At 35.9% G+C, this 27657-nt stretch overlaps 1 protein-coding gene across 6 annotated transcripts in view; it reads left to right on the plus strand.

Annotated features, from left to right (window-relative positions):
* Positions 1-27657, plus strand: part of CNTNAP4 (contactin associated protein family member 4) — a 419915-nt gene that overhangs the window by 297649 nt on the left and 94609 nt on the right. For all 6 annotated transcript variants that reach the window (XM_036741850.1, XM_036741849.1, XM_036741851.1 and 3 more), the window contains 2 exons: positions 2684-2881; positions 23217-23373. In XM_036741850.1, coding sequence (XP_036597745.1) covers positions 2684-2881; positions 23217-23373 — 355 coding nt within the window. The remainder of the gene's footprint in view (positions 1-2683; positions 2882-23216; positions 23374-27657) is intronic.

The following is a 27657-nucleotide window of genomic DNA, read 5'->3' on the forward strand; positions in this document are numbered from 1 at the left end:
AAGTATTCTTACAGCTGTCTACTCAACCTTTTCCTTCTCTTTCCTTGAGAAAGTTTTCTATTATTACATTTTAACCATGCATGACTGTAAATCTATCATACTGACCACCAGCCAATATGAACTATTCGGGTGCATCATTTTTCTTCCAGTGTGCTGCATAGCAGGGAACTAGATGACAAAAAAATGACATTATAATTGATCAGCTTCAGATCCTAATTCAGTACTTTACAAGGTTCCCTTTATACTTCATTTTTCTGAAAGAAGGAACATCGAAGACGAATACAGACTAGGCAATGGACAAAAATAATAAAAGGGTAATTTAAATAATTTTCCACAAAAAATGTTAAAATAAATTTCCAGATTGAAATATGATGACAATAAGAACCTGCAGAATTTAAATTTGCTTGGAAACACTCTCAGCTTCCTAGGCTGGGTATAGTAGACTAAGATATCTAAAAATCCTTTTTTTCTTCCTTGATTTCTGTCCTATTTTGCTCACTTTTGTTCACATTTTGCCTGGAGGATTTTTCTCTAACTATCTATGTATTTATAGAGTACTCAAGAGGCATTTTAAACCAAATTTATTCCCAACACTTCCGAATACCAAGATCAGTCACTGAGTAGTTTTTCCTGGACCTTTGAGAGTCAGGAGTGCCCAAAAAATGGTAATTGGCCACATAAGGGAAAAAGAAGCGGTCCCTAGAGGATTTTTAAAATTCATACACTGGTGACAATAGCAGCCATCAAAAAGTCCTAAAGCCCACAGGGAGAAACATTACATGGTGGAAAAACTACTAGATTTGGGGTCAGAAGACCCAGTTTTAAATCCTGGTTCTGTGTAGTCTCAGGAAAATCATTTCACTTCTCATAGGCAGATGTTTCCATATCTAGAGGCAGCTAGGTGGATAGACAGACTTTAAGGCTGGACTTCAGGTCAGGAAGACACGAATTCAATTCTATCCTCATATAGTAGCTGTGTAACCCAGGGCATCACAACCTTTGTTTCTTCCTTTGAAAAATGGGGACAAATCATAACATTTACTTCCCAGGGTGGTTATGATGATCAGATGAGATTTTTTTATAATAGTAAGTCCTTGAGGCTGAATTTGAACTCCTGTCTTCCTGGCCTGATTACTTTAGCAACCTATTCAAGATGACCCTTATTCTTCTAATTTGGAAAATCTCTGCTTTATGGAGTGTGCTGTTTCTTCTAATCCATTTTTCAGGAATTTGACACCCCCTGGTGGCTCAGTGATTTGAGTGAAGTAAGAAAAAAAAAACAAAACAAAACAGAACAGTGTCAAAGGATATGACAAATTCCAGTATATTTTGATGGTAGAATTTTTGGAATATATAAAAATTCAAGTTGTTTCTCCCTCAAAACACTTTTGCCCATCCTAAGTACTGTTGTATTTCATGTAATAAATGAAGTCAATAAGCAAAGCAGAAATTTAGCATAAATGATGCTATCTGATATTGACATCACTGTTGTTCTCATCCATAATGTCCAGAAGATGCACAAAATTAGAAGCACTTTAGCCTTGTTTCTTTGGTGGGGTTGTTGATCTATAGATTTATCCAATCAAGGTACAGTCTCTCTGTCTCTCTCTCTGTCTCTCTCTCTCTCTCTCTCTCTCTCTCTCTCTCTGTCTTTCTCTCTCCATCTCTCCATCTCTCCTGTCTCTGTCTTTGTTTCTCTGTGTCTGTCTGTATTTCTCTCTCTTGCTCTCAGTTGGGTCTTCCTTGCACAGGTTGGAAATATAGTGGCTACCATGGACCATGTCCCACAATTGATCAATCAGCATGGGAACTTTGATCTGTGCCATTTCTGATTTGGGCCAACTTGACTCTCTCTAGCCAGCCTGGTGGACCCTTCCTACCATATTGGTGCCAGATGTAGTGCAGCTGTGCAATTGGTTTTCTCTCTACTCTAGCTCAGAACCCCTGAGCACAAGCAATCCACCAGTCTCAACTTCTCCAAAAACAATAATTATGATGCGTACCACTAGGCCAGGGCAGGATGATTAAATTGTACGAGTATAACACCACTGTTTGGGTGTGTATAGGCCAACCAACAATAAAATGCGTCTTCTTTAATTATACCTGCGTAGGATGGGGTTTTTTGGCAGGGGGGATTTTGAATGCAGGCTATGGAGAAAAAAAGATATTTTCAGAGGGAAATGCTGAAAATTATAAAATTATAAATTATACATTATTACTAAATATTATATATTATATTATATATTATTATATATAATTAAAATTATTAAATTATAAATTATATATAAATATATATGTAAATTATATATTATAAATATGAATTAAAATTATAAAAAATTAGAAGTTGATGAAATACAAAAGTAAAGGAAAGCAATTTATTAGGATTTGGCAGTTTCCATTTTTATTCTAGAAAATTAGTTATCTATTCTCCAACTCAAGCTTAGAATTTTTTTTCCTGTAAACTTTCTTATTGAATACATTCTACACTAATTTTTCTTAGCAGGACAACTGTTAATTGTGTTCTGATTCCTTTACATTTTAATTAGAACAATTCTGATGATTAGACAGCTCAAAGAACTTGCTCCATTAAAGATGATTTTTGTTTTATTTTATTTTATTTTTTAACCTTTCCAGAGGAATGATAACTCTTGTTTTCTCTCCCTTAATTTTTGCCTTTCTCCAGACACTGCATGGACCATTGTACAGCACAACAGCTCAGACGTCACCAGAGTAAAAAGTTCCAATCGAGAAAACCCTCATACTGTGTTTTTCAAGTATACTGCCAATACAGAACAGCTCCAGGCTACAATTAACCATGCAGAACACTGTGAACAGGAGCTTGCTTACCACTGCAAAAAGTCTCGGCTTTTAAATAAACGAGGTAAGTAAAGCTGAAGAATCTTATTATGTTGCATAATGTGCTTTATTCAACTAGCTGTTATGGATTTTAATCCTTCTAAGGTTATGGCATGGTGCTGTTTAATTCACAAGATTCTTGTTTACTTAGCAAACGGGTCTCATTGTGTAAGTTATAGAGTCTGTTGCTCAGGAAGGAAGGCCAAGGTCAATTCTTTATGTGCTTCTTTGTAACCTTAATTGTTCTCTCAATACTACCCTATCAAGTAACTGAACATAAAAGCTTCCTTCCTTACAGTCTAAACAAAGTTTGTCAGCCACAGATTGGATTTTCTTTTGTTTTGTTGTTATATGTTTATGGTTTTTACAGTTAGTCTGGAACTTAATTTAAGAACCAAGGTTGGTCTTTGAAGTCATACCCTTCCTCCCACTTCTGAGTACTTTCTGTTAGCTTCTATAACCAGTCATTCAGTCCGCAGTACCCTCATGCCTAACTCATTTCTTATTAGTAAACTAGGCACTTTCAGAGTTAAATTGACTATCAAATGGAGGAAACATTTAAAATTAAAGGCGTTAGTTTCTTGAACTTCCCCAAATCACCACAGGGGAGTACTATGGCCCCAAGAAAACTAAGTCTAAAATATTTGTTTCACATTTTTAAACAAGTTACATAATCTCTTTTAATATTTAATATCCAATTTTCCCAATGGCGCATTTGGGAAATTACTTAGTTCTTTCAAACCTTTGACATACTCAAATAAACATTCCCTTCCTTTCTTGAGGTACCTCTTAAAATGACTAAGTAATTTAGAAGGAATAAATTGAGTTTTCCTTGGCTGTCTAGGGAGGCTAGAGTCCTGTTGGTTTCTTAGAGTGATCCAGGTGTCTATTATATCCCATACCTGTATTGATAACTTAAATAAAGGGAACAATAATATATTTATCAAATTACTTGTAAGGGCAGAGAATTTTTCATTTGAATGAATCTCTCCCATCACTCAACTCCTATCAATTCAGATTTCTGGAGACAAACAGTTCATTAATTTCATTACCATTTGTCTTATTGAAAGAATCCTCAGAATAAGGAAGAAGGAAAACGTTCAAGACTACCATCCCCTACTGCTTAAGTGCTGTTTACCTGTGAATTCACTAACAATTGCATGTTTTCACATCCTTCCATACACGGGGGAAATGCTAATGGAAAAACTGGTATGGGGGGGGTGAAGAAAAATGTTAATTGAGAAAAAGAAGCAAGTTAATTTGCACCCCCCCTTCCCAAAAAAGCCACAGCATTGTAACTAGCATTCGGTGACTGTGGCTCTAGTCCAAGGCACTGGCAGCCATTATCTTTACACCTAAAATAGTAACCCCATATTAACCCCCAATAGGATGCAGAATTGAGAGTCCTGTAATTATGACAACTGCCTCCCATGGGCTATCTTCCCCTACTCTTCCTAGGAACTTTGATTGAACTTTCTAGGGGAGAAACGACCCTTTCTTCTAGCATGACTGTATTTACGGTGGAACTATGTGTTGTGCTATGCTCCCTGCCAATGCTACTTTTTTCCCCTGCCCCCAAACAAACTGAATTGGCCCCAAGCGTATTCATTATTATTCAATCTCTGATAAGCTATTTGGCACTCATAAGTAACCGACAATACCCATGATTATTTCAAGTATATAACTATGTCACAAGAGGCATATTCACCCCCCAAAAAAACTATGTTGCCATAATATTCAAATTTAACTTTTTGTAAAATTTCTGAAGAAATGCATAATAATATGTATGCACATCTATATTACACATAGGCAGCATAAAAGCTGCCTGTACATGGCCTGACTTCAGGTATTCTTGAAAATTTTCCCAAACATAAGATATCTCTACCACTTTCTTATTTGGTATTTGAAATTCTTTTATGATATGGGGAAAACATTTTATTCAACAATAAAAAAAAGATTACTTCTGTGATATAATCATTCCTGGGACAAGGAATATACACTAAAGCATAAAATGACAAGTATGAAAATCCTTTTCTAGGAGTACATTCTAATAGGGCAATGTACAATGGGTGCTTGAAGGTGATGCTGGACATACATCATGCAAAGAAGAGACAAGATATAAAAAGAGGTCATTTGGGAGCATTAAAGACAAATTTCTTCTGTTTTATAATTTTATATTGGGCAAGATATATTGTGGTATGCTTTTTAACAGAGTACTTCTTTAGGAGACAAAAATGTGGGAAGTCATGGTTCTTAATTTTACCTAGGTTTAGACTAAACTCAGATCGTGACTTGTTTTGTTCCTTTTCCCCATTCCAATACAATCAATCAGTTAACATTTATTAAATCCCTACTGTGTGCCAGACACTTCCCTTCTCAACACAGGATGATATAATGATGCTGACTCTGCCTTTTAGCAAGAAAACTGATAACTCATATAGAAATTACAAAAGCAAAAACCTCAGATATGTTTTCTGTGAAAAAAATAAAAAAATAGTCCCTGACTAATGTATATTCATATATGTATGGGACAGAATTTTTAAATAATAGGGGAGACATCTTTAAGAGGAACAAAGTAAATTTATTCTACAAACTTGCAAGATTTGGGCACACCTCCATAACGGAGGAGGCGAGGTAAAAGGGAACCTGCCCTAATTTATAGTCTTAATGAAAAAGATTCCCACCCACCTCTATCCCTTCTCACCATTGGCTGGGGGGTAGGCCTACAGTCTAGGTGCAAAAACTACACAGAGGACCAAGATTGATCTGGTTCATTCAGGTTTTTCTCTTTCAGAACTCAACTGCCAGGGTGGCTTCTGAAAGTCTAGGTGGGGGAAGGAGAGACCCTTCCTGGAGCAGAGAACAAATAGCTCACAGGAAGTTCATTATCTTCTAACATCTGAGAGACAGAGGGGGAAGGGCATGCCTTCCAAAATTACAAGGCCAAATCCCAAAACCTCTCCATTAGACACACCCTGTGAAGTCTTCACAATTATCCGTCCCATGCATATATAACCAACATATACTTACTCCTTAAAAGTGCAATGGGGCAGCTAGGTGGTGCAGTGAGTAGAGCACCGGTTCTGGAGTCAAGAGGACCTGAGTTCAAATCCAGCCTCAGATACTTGACACACTTACTAGCTGTGTGACCTTGGGCAAGTCACTTAACCCAAATTGCCCTGCCCCCCACCAATGTTACTCTAGCAGCACTGCTCTCACAACTCCTCTCTCCCTGCTGCTTCTGGAGATCTCATTCTTCCTCTCTCTGTTCTCTTGACCTTTGTAGAGTCCTTCAGTACCTGGGATATGACAGCTTAGATGGCCTTACTTCCCTAACCTCCAGGTGTTTACTTTTTCCATTAAGAGAAAGTGGGTTCTATGGTGATGTGACTGGCATTGGAGAAAAAGAAAAGATGATGTGGAGAGCAAACTTCATCTAACTCCTCTCATTCCCTGATTTTCCTTAACTCATATTCATGCAGCAGTTATTCCTTGCCCTTTCAGGGGCAAAAGATGTAGATGTAGGAGAAAAGTAGTTAGAGAGAAAATGGAAGCAACAGAAACAAGACCCTGCTTGCCACTATTCTTTCTTTATAATTCCCCAGGCCTTGCCACCTTTCTCACTCTCTTAATAATTCCTAACACCCTCATCTTTAGTCCTTCATCCTATTTCCCTATGTCCCTGAGCAAAAAATCTCATACCCTGGAAACCCTCATCCTACCTTCTCGTTCCATAATTTGCAGATAACTTCTTAATTCCAAATTCCCTATAATCCGTGTGCCCATTTCTCCTCCAACGTATTTAAGGCTATACCTCAGATGATATCAGGAATGCTATTCTGGAATGCAAAATTTCCTTTTTAATTCTCTTCTCAAGGATGAAATGAGGGCAAATATGTCTCCGACATCCTGAGGTATAATTGTAAAATAATTTCCCATGGAAACTTGCTTATGATGCTACCCTTTACGTCTAAATCATGTGCCCATTTTGACCTTATCTCTGTATACAGTGAGACATTGTTGGTTTTTGCCTAGTTTTTGCCAAACTACTTGCCAGTTTCCCAGAAATTCTTTTTTGTCAAATAGTGATTTCTTATCCCAAAATATTTGGTCTTCGGGTTTGTCAAATACTAGATTACTATGGTCATTTACTACTCTGCGCTGTGTACCTAATTTATTTCACTGATCCATCATTCTGTTTCTTAGTACCACATTGTTTTGATGAATACTGCTTTGAAATATAGTTTGAGATCTTGGTACTTTCAAGCCATCATCCTCTACATTTTCTGTTCATTGATTCCCTTGATATTCTTGAACTTTTGGTCTTCCAGAAGAATTTCATTATTATTTTTTTAGCTCTCTAATTTTTTTTTGGTAATATGATTATTATGGTACTGAATACATAAATTAATTTGTTTAAAATTTTAATTTTTATTATATTGTCTCAGCCTACCCATTATCAACTAATACTCCTCCAATTGTTCAGATCTGACTTTTGTCTATTTTTTTCTAAAAATCATATATAGTATTCATATTTATTGTTCTTTAAATGTTTGGTACAATTTACTTGTGAATCCATCTGAGGATCTTTTGGCAGAGAGCTCATTGATGGTTTGTTAAATTTATTTTTTCTAAGATAGGGTTATTTAAGTATTCTATTTCCTCTTCTGTTAATCTGGGCAACTCTTTTTTTTTTTTGTAAATAATCATCTATTTCACTTAGATTGTCAATATGTTGGCATTAAATTGAGCAAAATATCTCCTGATAAAATTGCATTAATTTCATCTTCATTGGTGGTACATTCCCACTTTACATTTTTGATACTGGTAATTTTTTTTAAATCAAATTGACCAGTGGTTTATCTGTTTTATTGTTTTTTTTTTGTTGTTGTTTTTCATAAAATCAGCCCCTAATTTCATTTATAAGTTCTTTTTTAACTTTCAATTTTATTAATCTCTCCATTGATTTCAAGATTTCCAATTTGTTGTTTAATTGGTGATGTTTAATGTATTCTTTTTCTTGTTTTTTAGTTGCATACCCAATTCATTGAACTTCATTTTCTCTGTTATTGATGTAAGCGTTTAGAGATAAATTTTTATTTCCTAAGTACTGCTTTGGTGAGATCCCATAAATTTTGGTGCATTGTCTCAATGTTGGCATTCTCTTTAATGAAACTATTAATTGTTTCTATGATTTGTTTTTTAACCCACTCATTCTTCAGGGTTAAATTATTTGCTTTCCAGTTTTAATGTGTGTTTCCATGACCCTTGATTGAACATAATTTTTATTGCATCATAGTCTGAAAAAGATTCATTTAATATATCTTCTTTTCTGCATTTGGTTGTGAGGATCTTATTCCCTAATACAGGGTCAGTTTTTGTGTAGGTGCCATATACCACTGAGAAGAAAGGTATATTTCTTTTTGTTTCCATTCAATTTTCTCCAGAGGTCTATCATATCTTAGCTTTTCTAAAATTCTATTCAACTCCTTAACTTCTTTCTTCCTTCTTTTGTGGTTAGATATAACTAGTTTTGAGAGGGGGAAGTTGAGATCCCCCACTAGTATAGTTTTGCTGTCTGTTTTTTTTTCTATAACTCATTTAACTTCTCTAAGAATTTGGATGCTATGCCAGTTGGTGCATATCTGTTTAGCAGTGCTGTTATTTCATTGTCTGTGGATGTTGTTGAGTCATTTTTCAGTTGTCTGATGCTTCCTGACCCCATTTGGGATTTTCTTGGTGAAGATACTGTAGTGATTTACCATTTTCTTCTCCAGATCATTTTACAGGTGAGGAAACTGAGGCAAACAGGGTTAAATGACTTATCCAGGGTCACATGGCTAGTAAGTGCCACAGGCTAGATTTGAACCTAGGAAGTCCTATCTTCCTTACTCCAGGTCCAGCATTCTTTCAATTGTGTCACTTAGCTGCCCAGTGTCTATGGTGCTTTTTAGCAAAATGTAGTTTCCTTGCTTATCTCTCTTTTAATTAGGTCTATTTTTGTTTTTGCTTTGCTTGACTTCATGATTGCTACTTCTACTTTTTCTTTTTTACCTCAGCTGAAATATAATAGATTCTGCTCCACTCCTTTACTTTTACCTTGTCTGTGCCTCTCTGTTTAAAGTTTGTTTCTTAATGTGTATATATCATTAGATTCTGGTTATTTTAATCCTTTCTGCTCTCTCATTCTCTTTTATGGATTGGTTCATCCCATTCACATTCACAGTTATGACTATTATATTTCCCTCCATCCTATTTTCCCCCTGTTTCTTCTTCTTCTTCCTCCTCCTCCTCCTCCTCTTCTTCTTCTTCTTCTTCTTCTTCTTCTTCTTCTTCTTCTTCTTCTTCTTCTTCTCTCTCTCTCTCTCTCTCTCTCTCTCTCTCTCTCTCTCTCTCTCTCTGTCTTTTTTATTCTGTCCCTCCTCATAAGCCTCCCTTCCATGACAACCCCCCCTCCCTCTTTTCTAATCACTTTTTGTTCCTATTTCCCTGTAGGGTAAGATAGATTTTTTTTTTAATGAACTGAGTGTGTATGCTATTTCCTCCTTGAGTCAACTCTGATGTGAGTAAGGTTCAAGCATTGTGAACCCACTAGTCTTCCTCTACTTTATAAAATCTCTTTCTTTCATATTTCTTTTATATGAGATAATTTGGCCCATTCTTCTTGCTTCCCCCTCCTCCTTATGCATCCCTCTTTCTCCTTATATTTTTTAAAATTATCTTATCATAGTCAACTTATACCTATATCCTTGGTCAATGTATACTTCTTCTAACTGCCCTAATGATGATAAAGTTCTTAGGAGTTGCAATCTCATCTTTCCATATGGAAATGTAAACATTTAAACTTATTGATTCCTTTATGATTTCTCTTTCATGTTTACCTTCTTATATTTCTCTTGATTCTTGTACTTGAAAGTCAGATTTTATGATCTGCTGTGGTCTTTTTATCAAGAATGCTTTCGAATCCTCTATTTCATTAAATATTCACTTTTCTCCCTGAAGGATTATACTCAGTTTCTCTGGGCAGGTGATTCATGGTTGTAATCCTAGTTTCTTTGCCTTCTAGAATGCCATATTCCAAGTCCATTGATCCTTTAATGAGGAAGCAGCTAAATCTTGTGTGATCCTGACTGTTGTTCCACAATTTTTCATTTATTTATTTTAGACAAATACTAAAACTTAGATACAAAATAAGAAAAGAAATAAAACATTATAAACTTAAATATTAAACTTAAATACAAAATAAGAAAAGAAAAAAGCATGTCATGTGCACAGCAGAACATAGGAGAGGATTCAAAATATATATCAATAACTTATTTCAAGAAAGCCTATATATTAAATACTGTGCATTAAGTTGAAAGTGGTCCATCTTTTCCTTGCTTCCTCGTAGGGTTTCTTTTCTTCTCTAATGTACATTTTTTACTTTGTTCTTTCTCCCCCTTCCTCCTACCTACCCACCACCCCAGGGCTACAATTGAACATGGATATATTTATAGATAGGTACTGATATATACATACATGTATACACTCATATCTACATAGATAGATATAGATATACATATGTACACATATAAATATATATAAACATATACTTTCCCTAAGAGAATCTACTCCTAATCTTGTTTTTATGTTTCTGCATATCTTTTTTCCTATCTCTCTTAACTCCTCTACTTCACTTCTATCTGCTACCTTGCCCTCCTATTACTTAAACCTACACCCACTCCTGTAATACCTTCCTTATCCTCCCATTCCCCTAAATCTAAACACCCTTTTGTACATCCCTTTGACATATTCCCTCACTTTCCCCTCTAAAGATCCTTCCTTTCTCCTCTTCCCCCTCCTTATCCCCTTAGATTTTTATTTCTTTTTAAATTTAGAAGACTTTTATACTCTTCTAGACGTATATGTATTTTCCCCTCTTAAGCCCATACTGGATGAAGTTAGGTTTCCAGAACTAACAACTCCCCTCTCCCATCTAATTCCTCTGTATTGGTTCTTCTCCCTTTTGCACCTTATTTGTATAAGACAATTACTCTTTTAGCTATTCTTGAACAGTTTTACTTTTTTTTTTTTTTGCTTTTTGGCAGGGCAATCAGGGTTAAGTGACTTGCCCAAGGTCACACAGCTAGTACATGTGTCAAGTGTCTGAGTCCGAATTTGAACTCAAGTCCTCCTGATTCCAGGGCTGGTGCTCTACTCACTGCACCACCTAGCTGCCCCAAGTTTTACTTTTTAAAGTCATATCATACTCAGGTCTATCCCACTCTTTCTTATAAGCTACTTCATTATTAGTAATGATCTTAGGCATAGGTTTTACATTTTCCATACATACAAGGTAAACATTCTATCCTTATTGAGTCCCTTGTAATTGGTCATTGGTATGTACCTTGTATTTCTCTTGGTTCTTGTATGTCAAATCTTTTATTGAATTCAGGGCTTTGCTTTTTGATATATCGTGTTCCAAGACCTGCGATTTTTTAGGGTCATCAACATTAGGTCTTGTGTGATTCTAAGTGTGGTACCATCCTACATAAATTGTTCTTTCATGTTGCTCATAATACTTTGTCCTTGATTGGGGGGTTTTAGAATTTAATTATAATATTTCTGTAAGTTTCCCTTGTAGGATCTCTTTCTGGTGGTGATTGGTGGTTTTTTTTTTCTATTTCTACTTTCCCCTTTTGTTCTAATGTTTCAGGACAATTTTCTTTAATTATTTCCTATATTATTGTATCAATATTCTTTTTTTGATCAGAATTTTTAGGCAGTCCAATTATTCTGATCTGTTCTCTAGATCCATTGTTTTTCTTATGAGATGTTTCACATTCTCTTCTACTTTTTTGTTCTTTATACTTTGGGTTTTTTTAATTTTTTTTTGTTTTTTTTATTTCTTCGCCTCTTATAACTTTGCTGTCTTCCCCTTGCCCAATTCTGATTTTCAAGGAATCATTTTCTTCCATAAGATTCTGGATCTCCTTTTCTAATTGGTTGAATTTCCTGTCACATTCTTCTTATTCTTCTTGTATTACTGTTATTTTTCTTTTAAATTTTTCCTCAGTTTCTCTCATTTTATTTTTAAGTCTTTCTTAAGGACTTCAATGGATTCTTTTTGGGCAGGTGACCATTTGACATTACTTTTTGGGGTAGAAGAGTGTTTCTTTGTTTCAGTATCCTCCTCTGAAGATGAATGCTGGTCTTCTCTATTCCCTATCTATATGGTTGGATTCCTTCTTCTTTTCTAGTGCATTTTTTGGTAATAATTTAGTTTTTATAATCACTTCTAGTCCTGGGGTATGGGAGATGTTGCCTCTGGCCTCAAATCCTCTTCAGTTTTCCCCTCTGACCTTGAACTCAAACCAAAACCTCCAGTCTCCTGCTGACAGTGAGCAGGGTCCCTGCCACACTGCTTCTGCACTCACCAGGTGTGTGCTGGATCCTTTTCACCCAACTGCTCTCTGCAGCACAGCTAAGTCTAGCATTCCTTGTTAGCAGAGGTTTCCCCAGGTCAGATGCCCAACTCCCTTCACTGTCCTGGAGGTAAAAGTTCTTGTGGCTGTGAGGCAGCCTCTCAAACCAGCTAACCTTGACTTGGGGCTTGGAGTTTAAGCAGCTTGCTGTTTGTTGTTAAAGGGGATCCTAGCCTGGAGGTTTTTACTCTTCACAGGGAAGGAATCTAGTCCTGGGATTTTTCTTTAGGTCTTCTCCAACTGTTCCAAGAGGACCACTGTTCTGCCCCTACTTTTATTTGTTTTCATGGCCCTATGTTCACCCAGAGGCACTATTTTATCTCTTTTGTGGAGGAAAATCTTGACAGCTTGAAATTTTCTGATGTACTCTGCCATTTTCCCAGAATCCTCTGGTTCCACAATATTTGAATAGTTTCATTTTGGTTGGTTACAGTATTTTTTTTTCCCTTGACCTGGAATCTCTGGAATTTGGCTGTCTTATTCCTCGGAGTTTTTATTTTGGAATCTCTTTCAGGAAGTAATTGGTGAATTCTTTCAGTTTCTATTTGTCCTTTGGTTCAGTGATATCAGGGTAGTTTTCCTTGATTATTTCTTGAAATATGGTATCTTAGCTTTCTCTTTTGATTAAGGCTTTCAGGTAATACAATAATTCTTAAGTTATCTTCCCTTGATCTATTTTCTAGGAAATTTGTTTTTCCAATGAGTTATTTCATATTTTCTTCTTTTTTTATTCTTTTGATTTTGTTTTATTGTCTGTTGGTTTCTCATCATGTCATTAGCTTCAACCTTCCCAATTCTAATTTTTAAAGAATTACTTTTTTTCGATGACCCTTTGTACAAACAAAGCCAATGCAATCAAGATTAGAAGGGAAGCAGAAAGCTGGGAAACATTTTTTTTTACAGCCAGTGTCTCTGTAAAGGCCTCATCTCTAAAATTTATAGAAAACTGAGTAGAATTTATAAAAATAGAAGCCATCCCCCAACTGATAAATGGCCAAAGGATATAAACAGGCACTTTTGAGAGGTAGAAATTAAAGCTATCTATAGTCACATGAAAAAATGTTCTAAATCACTATAGATTAGAGAAATGCAAATCAAAATAACTCTGAAGTACCACATCATACCTATCAGATTGACTAAGATGACAAAACAGGAAAATGATGAATGTTGGAGAAGATGTGGGAAAATTGGAACACTAATGCATTGCTGGTGAAGTTGTGAACTGATCCAGTCATTCTGGAGAGCAATTTGGAACTGTGCCCAAAGGGCTATAAAACTATGCATACCCTTTGAAACAGCAATACTGCTTCTAGGTCTGTATCCCAAAGAGATCATAAAAATGGGAAAAGGACCCACATGTACAAAAATATTTATAGCAGCTCTTTTTGTGGCAGCCAAGAATTGGAAATTGAGGGGATGCCCATTAATTGGGGAATGGCTGAACAAGTTATGGTATATGAATGTAATGGAATACTATTGTGTTATAAGAAACGATGAGCAGGTGGACTTCAGAAAAACCTGGAAAGACTTACATGAACTGATGCTGAGTGTATCTATAGTTATATATTGTTTATAATATCATCCTTTTGTCTAAATTGTGTACTCATTTCGACCTTGTCTTGATATGTGGTGTAGGATGTTGGTCTATGCCTAGTTTCTGCCATATTATTTTCCCGTTTTCCCTGCAGTTTTTGTCAAATAGTGAGTCCTTCCTATTATACTTCTTAAGGAGTTCTTTAATGGATTTTTGTACCTCTTTCTCCATTTGGCCAACTTTGCTTTTTATGGTCATCTTCTCTTCAAGTGATTTTTGTTCCTCTTCTTCCATTTGGACAATTCTGTAAGTTGTTATTTTTTTTCAGTGTTTTTTGCCTCTTCTATCAAGCTATGGACTTGCTTTTTATAATTTAATTGTCTCACTCTCATTTCTTTTCCTAATTTTCTTTCTACAACTCTTATTTGCTTTTTGAAATCCTTTTTGAACTCTTCCAGGAAATTTTTTTGGGGCTTGCCTCTGATTATTTTTTTCTTGAGGGAGAGGAGGGAGGTTTGTTTGTGGCTGCTTCGACATCATCGTCTTCTGGGTTTGTTTCCCCATCACCATAGTAACTTGTTATGGTCAGATTGTTGTTGTTGTTGTTGCTCCTTTTTCTAGCCTATTTCCTCACTTTTAACTTTATGTTAGAATTGGACACTGTTCCCAGTGTGGAGGAGGCACTGTCCCAAGCTTCAGGCCTTTCTTGCTATTGTTTTCAGTTACTCTAAAGGTCTATGGATTATCGGTGCTTCCAAGGTGGGATTATCTAAGGAAAACTATAATCACTGTTCTCCTTGCCTGTCCTCTGGCCTTCACCTAGGAAGTGGCCTTGTTCCTCTGTAGCTGCTGGTGCTACCGCTCCTCCTGACACTGGTACTGCGCTCACATCCCAGCACTCCTATAAGTGCAATTGCTAGTGTTTCCCTCCTTCTTAGAATTGAGACAAAGATGCCTAATCCCCGTGAATAAAGACAAGCACTCCTCTCTATCCTAGAACCATGACTATGGCCTCTGATCCCCTGTGGTTTCAAATGCTTTTCCTCCTTTTGGCCCTGGAACTGTGACCCAGAACCCTGTATAGGTAATGCACCAGGATCCTGAACCAGCAATGGATCCCCTATAATCTCCTTCTGATCAATTGTCTAACCACCCCAATCATCTGTGGGCTCAGAACTCACGTAGTGGCTGCTGCCATCAATACAGCTGCTCCAAGGCCTGCTGCTGACACCATACTTTTCTGTGCAGTATGTATTGTGCTCCAGGATGGACCAGCACTCTAGCCAGATGGATCTTTCCTGCTGACCTCCTAAGTTGACTTGGCCTGGAAAGTTGTTTCCTCTGATACTTTATTGGTTCTGTCACTCCAGAATTCAATTGGAGGGACTATTTTAGAGTTTGTCGGTAGGGAATTTGGGAGAACTTGAACGAGTGCTTCTCTGCTCTATCATCTTCACCTCAAAATGGGCAGTAGCTTTTTTGTGGCTGTTGTTATTGTGGTTTGGTTTGGTTTTTTAATTAACCAAACTCCTTTAACAAATAGTGATAATCAGACCCAATTTTTTTTCCTCTTTTTCTAATTGTATTCAGTAGTTTGGGTTGAAACTCTTGTAATTTCAATGCACCATCATACTTACATTTTTACATAATTTGGTCCGATTTCAACCTTTGTTTTAGTCAGCGATGGTCTGACTGCACGCAAGCAATTGACTTTGAAATTATTCTCACATTTACTGACATTATTCTCCTGTATGTTCAGGTATTTTCAACGTCATTGTTTTTTCTGATGTCATTCAGAATTCTCTATGCCTAGCACTTTTCTACTCTCATCTTCAAGTGAGTTTGTGATATATAGCCATGAGACTTCTCAGCAGTCAACAACATTCTTTCATGTTTTGATCCCAAACAATATTTTCCAATTTTTTACTATTTCTCACTATTCCCTGCTACATTATTTATGTTCATGGCAAGATGACCAGGTGTCTTAAGAATTAGTGTTTCCCTGTTCCCTTCTATTTGAGAACAATTTACGACTGATACTTCCATTTAATTCTGGCTATTTCTTCTGGTTTCATTTGCAGCCAGATATAAATCATTTTGAAAGTTATTCAGTGTGATTATTTATCAATTTGTTGGCTTTGGCAAAAAAAAAAATCAGATCAACATTACCAGTGGTTTTGTTTATTTTTAGAAGGTACAAAACTCTGTGATTCTTAGTCTCTTCAGACCCCTTTTCCAAAACTTTGGTACAATAGTGAAGGAGAAAAGGGACCAACAGGAATGAAGGGTATTTTGCATTTTATCTTTCTATGGGCCTTCCGGTACTGGCTTCTTCTTTGCTGCCTATGAACATGACCTACTCTAGTGCATAAAATAAAGGAAAAAAGTGAAGAAAGAGAAAAACTTTGTGTGACTCTAGCATTCTCTCAAACTATCATCTTAAATCTCTCCTCTCTTTCATGATCAAATTCCTACTGAAACACACAGGCACACAAGCACACACACCAAAACTGTCTACTCTGATTGCTTCTTCTCTTATTTCTCAGTGTCTTATAGTGTGACTTTTTTACCTCACCACTTAACTGAAAACGCATTCTTCACATTTACCAATAGTCTCTTAATCACCAAATCCAATTAATTTTCCCCAGCCTTCTTGATCCTTCTTGATCTCTCTGCAGAGTTAACTTTTTTTTCAATTCTGAACTAATAAAGATAATTTCTAAATTCATGAAACTCTGAGTCTCTAGTTCACACTGCCTGCTTTAAAAAAAAGTAAATAAACCCCATACATAACTTTCAAAACTGAGTGACTTGTTTGTGACTTCTTTCTGTATTTCTTTCTTTTTCTCCTTTATGCAAATGTTCAAATGGAGTCTTTTTATTTAAATCACTATTGCAAATAATTCATTCTCCTCCCTACCCTGACTTCTCCATTCCATTTCTAGTTAAAAACTGGAAGAAGAAAAAAAGAAAATTGGGGTAAAAAAAGTGTTGGTTAATTTTTTTTAAAAAATCTACACAGCAGCCATGTCCCAAATGTACATCACTTTCTGCACTGTGGGCCCATCACCTCTCTATCAGGTAATACACTTCATCCAGAAGTTTCCTGAAGACATGATTGGTCATGGCTTTGATCAGAGTCATCAGAATTGTTTTCTTTCTCAATGTTATTGTCCTTGTATAAATCATTTTCTTAATTGTGCTCACATTCTGCATCTCATACTCCTTGAATTCTCTGAAATCACCTCTTCCATTATTGTTTAGTACAGTGATATTCCATTATATTCATATATCAAAATTTGTCCAGTCATTCTACAACTGAGGAGCCCCCCATTTATATTCCAGTTCTTTATCTTTTTTATATTTAATATACTTTTATGATCAGCAAAGTTTTTTTCCTCCCTCATGATTATTTTGTCCCAGGTATTATTCCCCTTCTTAAATTATCCTTACCCCAATTCCTTGTTTCCCTGTTGAATTTATATATTGTACTCCAAACTTTATGGATGTTCAACCCTACTTTGGCTAGTTTAGATTAAAGTGAAGTTCATCCCCTACTTTTCCCTTCATTTGTATGATGTTCTCACGTCTTAATTGTGATTCCTGCCTTGCGTGTGAAGCTGACTTTCTGGGCTTTGAAGTGACACATCAGCTCCAGTCTCACCCTGAAAGCTCCCTTAGTTTCTGAGACCTCACCACCTTGGAGTAACCATCCATCCTTGTAGTCTTCTCACAGTGAAAGAACCCTCTGCAATGCTGGCCTCTTTCTGCCATTGGCTCCCAGATCCTCTATTTTGGGAAAGTGGTTAAACTAAGCAGGTTACTTCATAGTCCTCTTGGCTGTGCTTCCAATATTTTATCCACCACACCGTGCCCCTCTGCAAGAACTTTCATTACCATTCTACTTTTTAGCTCCCTTGAAGCCAGGGATTGACTTTCTTTTTGCTTGTGTTTTATCTCCGGTGCCTGGCATATAATAAACAGTATGCCTTATGACAAATAGCAAGTGCTACTGTTCTTCATCCTACTTTCTACGTAGTTCTATTGCTTTTACCCTCTCTTTTCTTTCACTTCTCAAACATGAAAAACGTAATCAGTTTACCTATAGGTTTTCCGCCTCCCCCTTTTAGCAACTGAAATGACAGCAAGGAAGTTGTTTTACCTCTCCATTTTACTTCAGCCAAACTGGATTACTTTCCACCTAGATCTTTGATCCACCTGGCTCTCTTTTCCCTAGAAGGACCATAAGGACCTCTGGACTTTTCCATACATCTGGTAGTTGGACCTTCCTACATGTGTTATCTTGACCTCATAATTCAACATCATTGAGCACATGATTGTTTTTATACCTCATTTTTTCCTGTTTTTATGTCCAGCCTTACAACAGTGCTTTGCATATAGTAAGTATGTAATACATGCTTCCACATTTTTATAAAAATGATATTCCTAAGGTAAGGCCTGATCTTGTTAATTTCTTTTATTAACTCAATGTGTAGTACTTTTCTATTTCCTCTAATTAAAAAAAATAAACTTTTCAGTATATTGTATAACACCCCTTACAATCTGGCTCCTCTATATATTTTCAGGACTATCACACATTAATTCCTTCATACTCTTTACATTCCAGCTAAACTGACCTACTTACTGTTCCTAGTTTATAGTATTTTGTCTCCTGTCTGCATGCTTATGCATAGATTGCCTCTCATGTCTAGAAGGTACTCCCTCCTCATTCCTGTCTTTAGAATACCTGTTTTACTTAAATGCTGAGTTCTTGTGTCATTTTCTTCATAAGAGTTTTCATGATCTTTCCAGTTGCTCTTAGCTTCACCCAACCTTATAAACTAGTGTACACATTATTTTCCCACTCCCTCCCTACCCCCATTTAAGTGTAAGTTACTAAGGAGAGAATTTTTATTTCTTTTTGTCTTTGTATACCCAGTACCTAGAAAAGTGCCTTGTACTTAATACAAGGTACATAATAAAAATTTGTTGAACTGAACTATATATTATTGTATTCCAATGTATTCCAGTTCCTTTGGATGAGAAATTTAAATATAATATGTTTAAAACTTTATAGATTGGAGAGTGTTAGACATTGGAGACACATTTCCTTTTAATTCTCTCATTTTCTATTTCAGGAAGCTAAGTTCCAGGAAGGTTTATCATTTTATTCCAGGATACAGTTAATCAGTGACAAAGCTTGGATTTGGATCCAGGCCTTATGAACTCAACTTCATTGTCTTTAGTTAAAGGTTTATCTATGTCAAGTGATTTAATACTCAATAGGAAAGTATTCTGTTTGTCAGGTCTCTCAGATCTAGGGAGAAACTTTATATTGCAGTCCTTACTGCTTTAAACAGTTTATATTGACCAAGCTCTTCTGTGAATTAATTCCCTCTCAACCTTCTGCTACCAAGTTGCAGTTTCCCCAATACCCCAGAAAAGAATAGAAATCTGAAATATATATTTATTTTTTGGGCCATGACAGATAGAACAGTAAGCTTAATATGTAATTGCCTGGAGTCTTTATAATCCTATTCCACATAAAATGTAGCTGAATGCATATGCTGACATAAACACACAGAACTCAAACTTGATATCTGAATCTATCATTTTGTCACATAGAATTGTGAGGAAGCAACATAGTGCTGAGCAATGTCTTAAAATGTCATTATTTTCATAACATCTTTTAAAGCTCCACTAGATTCTCTGTTCAAGTGATGGTCTGGATAAATCTTAGAATTCTAGCTAGTCAAAGAGGTGTTATGATCAGTTTTGTAATTTTAGGACATAAGCGATATTTCTTTAAGTAAGTCAATCAACTCTTCAATTAATAAACATTTCTTGAGTGTCTGCTATGTGCCAGGCACCATACTAAGTGCTGGGATACAATAAAGGGGCAAACAAACAAACAAACAACAGCGACAAAACCCAGTCCCTACCTTCAAGGATCTCACAATCTAATGGAGGAGACTGTAATGAACGCAGCATAGGAGTGTTTTGAAGAGAGAACATTTTGTATATATCTTACTCAAAATAAAAATGAAAGCTGTTTTTAACTATGTGCAATTCAAATTTAACATGGGCCTACATAAAGAACATTGGATGTTCTCTGCCTCTGACACTCTCTGACTATGTGACCTTCAGTAAATTGCTTCACTTTTACAGTCATCAGATTCCTCATTTGTAAAATGAGGGAGTGTTGTCCATGGTTCCATCATTTTGCATTCTATGATTTAACAGAATGATTTGACCAAGTTTAGTCATTTAATTTCCCCTCTCACTCCAATATATCCTCTTTATCCTGAAGTGCTATCACTAGAGTCATCCTGAGCTGTCACCAAGCATTGTTTGTCCTATTTATAAGTATCTATAGTTGTTCCCTCCTTTTTCTACCACATTATTTACATTTTCCAGATAATTCCTTTCCCTTGTTTTCTTACATATTCTCAAAATTCCTTCCAATACTCTTGATTGTTGTGAATGGAGCCAGATAGTGCATGATATCATTCAAAACGCTTTAGGCAATTTTCATGCTATCTACGTTATAGAGAGTTTGGGCACAACAGCTACAAAAACACAGTACATTAAGCTATAATGATTTGCTTCATCTTTACACTATAAAAGCATCATGGTTGTGTAATTAATTTTCAAAGTAGTATTTTGCAGAGTACCTATTAAGTATTTTCAATATCTCCCATTACCCAATTTCCATCTCAATGATGAGCTTTCATATTTGGGGGGGAGTTATCAGGGTTCGGGGAGGAACCTACTGAAGTTACTGCCAATAATAGCTATGAAACCCTTATATCCATTCTTCCCAGAACTGAATTTGGTGCTTTTGGAGGCACCCTGCTAGACTGGCAGTTGCCTGGTAATGAATGAAGTGTTATGTTTATGAGCTAAGAGATTGTCAGTGTGGCAGAAGTCTTATCTTACACTGAGTTATAATAAACAGTGGTGGTTATACCTAGGAAGGAAGCTGGGATATGTGCCAGACTCTCAATGGGGGGCTAAGGATGACAACTTCTGAGTTTGAATGAACACATGAAAATGTCCAAACATTTGTGAGGAGCCAAAGGATTGAATTGCCCCTTCTGGCTTGACCTTGTCTGACTTCAGTTTTCACCTTTCAAGCCCTCACTCCTTCAAAGATAGATTGCCTTCATATCCCTCATTATCTTTCCCTACATATTATGTAGTTTCCCATTCTGGTAAGTTTGGAATATTGTCAGTCTTAATGTGAAGTACTATAGAGTTCAGGCAATATTCAGCTTTTATCACTTAATTGTAAACACTCTGAGGAGTAGATAAAACACTGAGTGATGGGAGTAAACAGAACCATGCTAATAGGCTCTGAGAAATTCTGTTTAGTGCAGCGGATAAAACATAGACTTGGTGTCAGGAGCGATCTGGTTTTTAATCCTACCTCTGTCACTGTGTAAATGGCTATTGGGAAATCAGCTAACCTCTTTGAACCTTAGTTTCATCATTTGTAAAATGTGGATACTAATGTGTCATAGTACACACTCACAGGGTTGTTGTGGAGATCTTATGAAATTAGATATAGGACTTTGCAAACAGTAATGCACTATATATCATATATATATATATATACATATATATATATGTATGTATGTATATATGTATGTATGTATATATGTATATACTATTACTGTTTTAGACTCATAGGATGTTTGACCTGATAAGTATATCAAATGTCATTTAGTTCCACATTTCTAGGTGAGTCACAACTACCATATCCCTGGTAAGCAGTTTTATAGCCTCTGCTTAATATATCCTAAAGAAGCCCATATGACTTTTGATCAACTCTTCTCACTATGAAAGCTTTACTCATGGATTGGACTTCCTCCAATTCCCACACAATCCCAACAGAGTTTAAACGAGGAATTCTTAATCTTTTGTGTGGCTATCTTGGACTCCTTTGGTTGTCTTGAGAAATATATGGACTCCTAAGAATATACTTTACATACGTAAGATTACAAAGGAAACAAACAAATAAACAAGGAAATAAAGATGTAATTTTCTCCCTGGTGAACCTCGATCTAAACTCTGTTCTGTCAGGAGGTTCCATGGCTGATGTTTGAAAATGCGCTTGTGTGTTATATGGTAACCCTTCAATTTGACAACAGTCATAATACTATTGCCGCATTGTCTGATATCTGGCCTTCTTGACTTTTCACAGACTCTGATGCCCACCCTGCCCCCATCTGGAATGTGTTCTCTCTTCATCCCTGCCCCTTAGAATCCCTGGCTTCTTTCAGAACTCAGCTGTAGTGTCACTTCTTTCATAAGGCTTCTCATCTCTTCCTCCCATTCGATCCCTCCACCCCCTTCAGAACCAGGAAGGATATTATCAGTTCCTTAAATTAATCTTCTTATTTCAGCCTCTCATGGTTCCGAGTGCCCTCACTATCTTAGTGATAGTACTCAATCATCATCCAGGTAATCACTTTCTTTCCTAGAATATGGCTTTCAAAACTGTTGGCAATATGTTTCAACGTGATCTGAGGGAAGAATAAAGGAGCACCATCCTTTCTCTAGTTCTAGATACTATGCTCTCAGTGCTGTGAAGTAAATAAGACTCTCTTCAGGCAAGTAAAGGATCAATTAATGCCTTTACTTGTCCCAATAATCATATCCTTGAAAGTGTAAAAACACATTCTCTTGACATTTTTTTTCCCGAACAGTACATTTCCCCAAAACAGTACATAGATGTTAATGTGAAAAAAAATATTCTTTAGGAATACACATATTGAGAAAAATTGCTTTATATAAACATTTAATTATCTCAATGGATATTTCATATTCTTTAGTAGTTTTTTGCTTTGCTGTATAAATTAACCTGACTTCAGATTTGATGGAATCTCCTTTTTTTAAAAAAAAAATCTGTTTTTAAAGAAATCACATAAAAATACTACTCACAATAAATTATTCTAATATGATGCCTAAATGAGTTACGGATGACTAGTTCCTTTTCCAATGAAAGTATAAAACTGTGACAATCATTTAATCTTTGGTAATGAAATATTTTAAAAAATTAATTTGAGTGTTATTCTTAAAGAAATATCTTGCTTTAATACATAAGATGGAATTACTTTTAAAATATCCATGTGTTTGTATATAACCAATGATGCATCAAAATAAACATGCATGTATATTTTTATTTGTATAGATTTTATTTTGTGTTTAATATGCATATATTTATGTATGTATATTCATATTAAATTATTTGATACTTTCAATTAAGTCAGAAAAAAAGATTATGCAAAGAAGAAAGAGCTTAGAGACAGAAATTTCTCATAATGGGTTAAAGCAGATATACTTTTTTTTTCTTTTAGATGGAATACCATTAAGCTGGTGGGTTGGAAGAACCAATGAAACACAGACTTATTGGGGAGGTTCCATGCCTGGTGTTCAAAAGTGCACTTGTGGATTAGAGGGAAACTGCATTGATTCTCAATATTACTGCAACTGTGATGCCGACAGGAATGAATGGTGATTTCTATATGATTTTATTATATTAAATGCACTTTTATCTTTTCAAAGAATATATTTATTTAATTTGTATGGATAATATGGAAAAACCACCACATCCATTAAAACAAATTAAAATATATTGGTGTGTACATTAACTGAGACAAAATATAATAATCAAATGTGTTGATTTATTCCTTTCAACATTTTTACGTTAAAAAACTTTTAGTATGCAATATTTTCTCTTATTTCAGCATTAATATTTTACATAATTTGGCATTAAGGCAACACAATTTTTAACACATATCTTTTAATTCTCCTTGAAACCAAAGTTTTATTATATTAGGTGTTAAATGTACCTTTGAGGAATAATTCATTTTTCCAAGTATAGACTTGATTATATTCTGTCTTCAGTGGGGTTTAAATCAGGCAAGTTCCCAGCTCATTGAAAAATATATATCTCCATTTCTTAAAGGTATTTCTAAAGCATTAATAATGTATGTCATGGTTCAAGGTGATATTGCAGTATTCCTTCTCCATTTGAGATTTTTGGCAATTCCAGATCAATTTTCCCCCAACATATGTCTATCTTTTCCTCCCTTCCTTCCTTCCTCCCTTCCTTCCTTCCTTTCTTCCTCCCTCCCTTCCTTCCTTTCTTTCTTCCTCCCTTTCTCCCTTCCTTCCTTCCTTTCCTTCTTCCTTTCTTTTTTGCTTCCTTCCTTTCTTGTTTCCTTCCTTCTTTGCTTCCTTCCTGCTTCCCTCCTATCTATCTATCTATCTATCTATCTGCCTACCTATCTTTCATCATTCCTTCAATGGATATAGTCTTCCAGTCCTACTGACAGGAAAAAAAAAAAAAAAAAAACCTCTAAAATATTTTTGGTAGATGTTTTATATTCTGATGATGCCCATGTCTTATTGGCTCATCTGGACTTCTTTTTACTATGGCTTTGATCTAGTTTTAATGAAAAAGTGAATTTCTTCAATGAAAATTTTTGTCTTTCCCATGACAAGTTTCTTTCCTTAGGACCAGTGGTTAGCAGCTATTTTTGTTTTATTTTAAAAGTCTTCTTACTGGTCTTTCAAATTCAAAAAGCATATATCATTCTTCAGAAGAACCAAAATTAACCTCTTGAGCTCTCAGATCTCTGATGATGTTTGATTTTTTCCTGAGAACTAATAAGACTGTATTCCAGGAGCAGATTGTCAGTTCTTGGATTTTTTTTTTTTTCATTTTCGACCATACTTTGAGTTTCAGTACAACTTACTGCCTACTTGAATGATTCTTGAAATGTTTGATTTCCATATACCAGCAAGCACCAGCAGGCAATATCCCAAAGAGGCATTTAGGTGTGCTCCTAAAAGTTATGTGGTTGTTGTTCAGTCATGTCTGACTCTTCATGACCCCAGGGACCATACTGTCTATGGGATTTCTTGGTAAAGATACTAAAGTGGTTCTGCCATTTCATTCTCCTAATTCACTAATTAAGGCAAACAGGTTAAGTGACTTGTCCAGGAAACATAGCTAGTTAAGTATCTGAGGCCAGATGTGAACTCAGGTCTTCTCCAGGCCCAACTTTCTATATACTGAGTCATCTAACTGCCAAACATACACACACACACATGCACATGCACACGCACATGCACACGCACACACACTCACGCATACTCTCTCTCTCTCTCTTTCATAAACAAACAAAAAACCCTTTAGCTACCCAGGTGGAATGCAGCGGAGCCCCTTGTTTTGCTGGTGTTATAAGCTGCTGCTACCTAAAGTGAGACCCACCTCTGGGTGATAGGGAACTAAAAGTCATAGTGATTGTTAAAAACGACAGAATTGAAATAACAATGAAAGAGCACAGTAAAACCTGTGTATATAGAATGAATTCCACACCCACGTGACAGAAGTAATTAAAGGTAGAGAGAGTAGTTCAATTTATTTCAATATGGTCAAGGTCAGATATTCGGAGTTGACTCTTACACTTAGAAAATGAAACCTATCAAAGTTATTGCTTAGCCTAAGTAACTTGCACACCACTGTAAGTCTAAAAAAATTTAAAGTGTAAGTCTTGATTAACAATGATATAATTAATTTGAAACTTTAATGTTAATATAATGAATGATTCATGTCATGTCGTCACTTTTGAATAATGTATTATGCATGGTTTTGATATAATGAGGTGGAAATATGTATATGTACAGTGTCCCCAAAATCTTAGTGCAGTTTTATGTTATTAAAGCTTAAAATTTGATTTTTTGGAAATGACTCTTCAAGTTTGTGTTTGGTAGGACTGAAAGCTGAGATGTTGAATTGCCAATTAATTAGGGTTTGAGGTAATAGGTGAGACATGGATGTTTTTATATTTTCCTTGTACATACTGGGAACATTTTAAATATCTGGATTAATTTTCCCAATATTTGCTACCTCTTTTAAAAATGCAGTGCTTTGATATTTGAAAAGCCTTATACACGCATTAGCTTATTTGGTCTTCGTAATGTTCGTTAGGTCGATTCTACAATTATTCATATCCTCGTTTTGTGGATGAGCAAGTTAATTAAGTCATACTGTTAGTAAGTGTACTGGTCAGAATTTGAGCCTGTGTTGTCCTGACTCCAGGTTTAATGTTCTATCCAATAAGCCATGTTGCTTTTTGTCCAGCACACCTTCCCCTACACCACCATGGGAGTTGCTTACATTCAATGACTTGTATGTTTTCATAAAAATATGTCCATTTTCCACAAAATCATATGTCTGTGATAAAATGAATTACTTGTCTCTATGGCACTTTAATTTCTCTTGACTTGCATTCTCAACATAGTAGAAGCCTTTCTTTTATTACAAGCAATACAATTTTAAATGGAAATGTCAAGTTTTACACAATGAAACTTAAGGTCTCCTGCTGTCAAGACACCCACTCAGGCATTGACAACCAATTTCTGTACCTCAGCAACTTTCTACCATTCAAATTTTGTTTTTAAAATATAAGATTTTTATTTTTCCTGCAATAGTTGCTTTACATATATAGCAGTCACTTCACCTAGATACTACCACCATGTCCTCCTTCAATATGTCAGGCAGGTAAGAATCCTGTTTAGGTTGAACCCCCTGGGATCTCTGCCCAGTCCTCTTGTTCTCTTCTAGCTTAAAATAATTTCTGGCTACTAAGACTCCACTTTTCACTCACAGTCAGGGGACTTGAAAAGGAACTGGATTTAGGAAAGAAAGGCAAGAATCCTTGGAGAGTTAGCAATTGTAAACTGTAAGACAAAATGAACTAGCCTCTAAAGACAGCCTGATTGATGTTTGAAGTACATTACAAACATGAGAAGGAAGTGAACAAATTTCATTTGTTCATGAGATCCCCTACATGCAGAGGAGAAACTGAAAAGCTTAGCCTCACTTGGGACAAGGATCTCAGTTACTAATTACGTGATAAATGTTTCTACTATTGATTGGGAAGAAATAAGGATAAGTTTCCCTCTAGGGTCTGAGACATTGCTAAGAATGCTTCTTCCGGCCTTGAACCAGAATGGGCGTTGTTGGAGAACAGAATAAAATGAAAATCGGAATTAATATTCCTGATGTTCTTTATTGTCCATGCTGAGAAGAGAACATATTGTTAGGGTCCCTGTAAGACTAAAGGTCCTCAGCCTTTTTGTGTGTTTTAGATTTCTTTGTCAGTTTGAAGAAGCCTATGAGCACCTTCACAGAATGAAATTTTTAAATGCATGCAATAAGTGCATAGGATTGTGAAGGAATTCAAAGAAAAGTGAAAATAAAGGTGTGCCCTGTTATGTATCCATGGACCGTAAGAAGGTCTATTGTAGACAGTGAAGCCTGAAATGAATATCAGAATCAGCCATCAGAAATAAAATGAAATTAAGGGATGAGAGAGCAACATACTGAGAGAGGGAGATAGGGAGAGATAGAATGGGGTGGATTATCTCGCATAAAGGTGGCAAGAGGAAGCAGTTCTGTAGGAGAGAGGGAGAGGCAGGTGAGGGGGGAATGAGTGAACCTTGATCTCATCAGATTGGCCATGAGGAGGAATACCATACACTACTCATGTTGGGTATCTTACCCCACAGGAAAGAAGTAGGGAGAAGATAAAAAAAAGTAAAAGAGGGGGATGATAGAAGGGAGGGCAGATGGGGGTGGAGGTAATCAAAACAAACACTTTGGAAAGGGGACAGGGTCAAGGGAGAAAATTCAATAAAGGGGGATAGGTTAGGAAGGAGCAAAATATAGTTAGTCTTTCACAACATGAGTATTGTGGAAAGGTTATATGTAATGATACGCATGTG

This window comes from Trichosurus vulpecula, chromosome 1, assembly GCF_011100635.1.
Source record: "Trichosurus vulpecula isolate mTriVul1 chromosome 1, mTriVul1.pri, whole genome shotgun sequence".
In the NCBI taxonomy this organism is placed as follows: Eukaryota; Metazoa; Chordata; class Mammalia; order Diprotodontia; family Phalangeridae; genus Trichosurus; species Trichosurus vulpecula.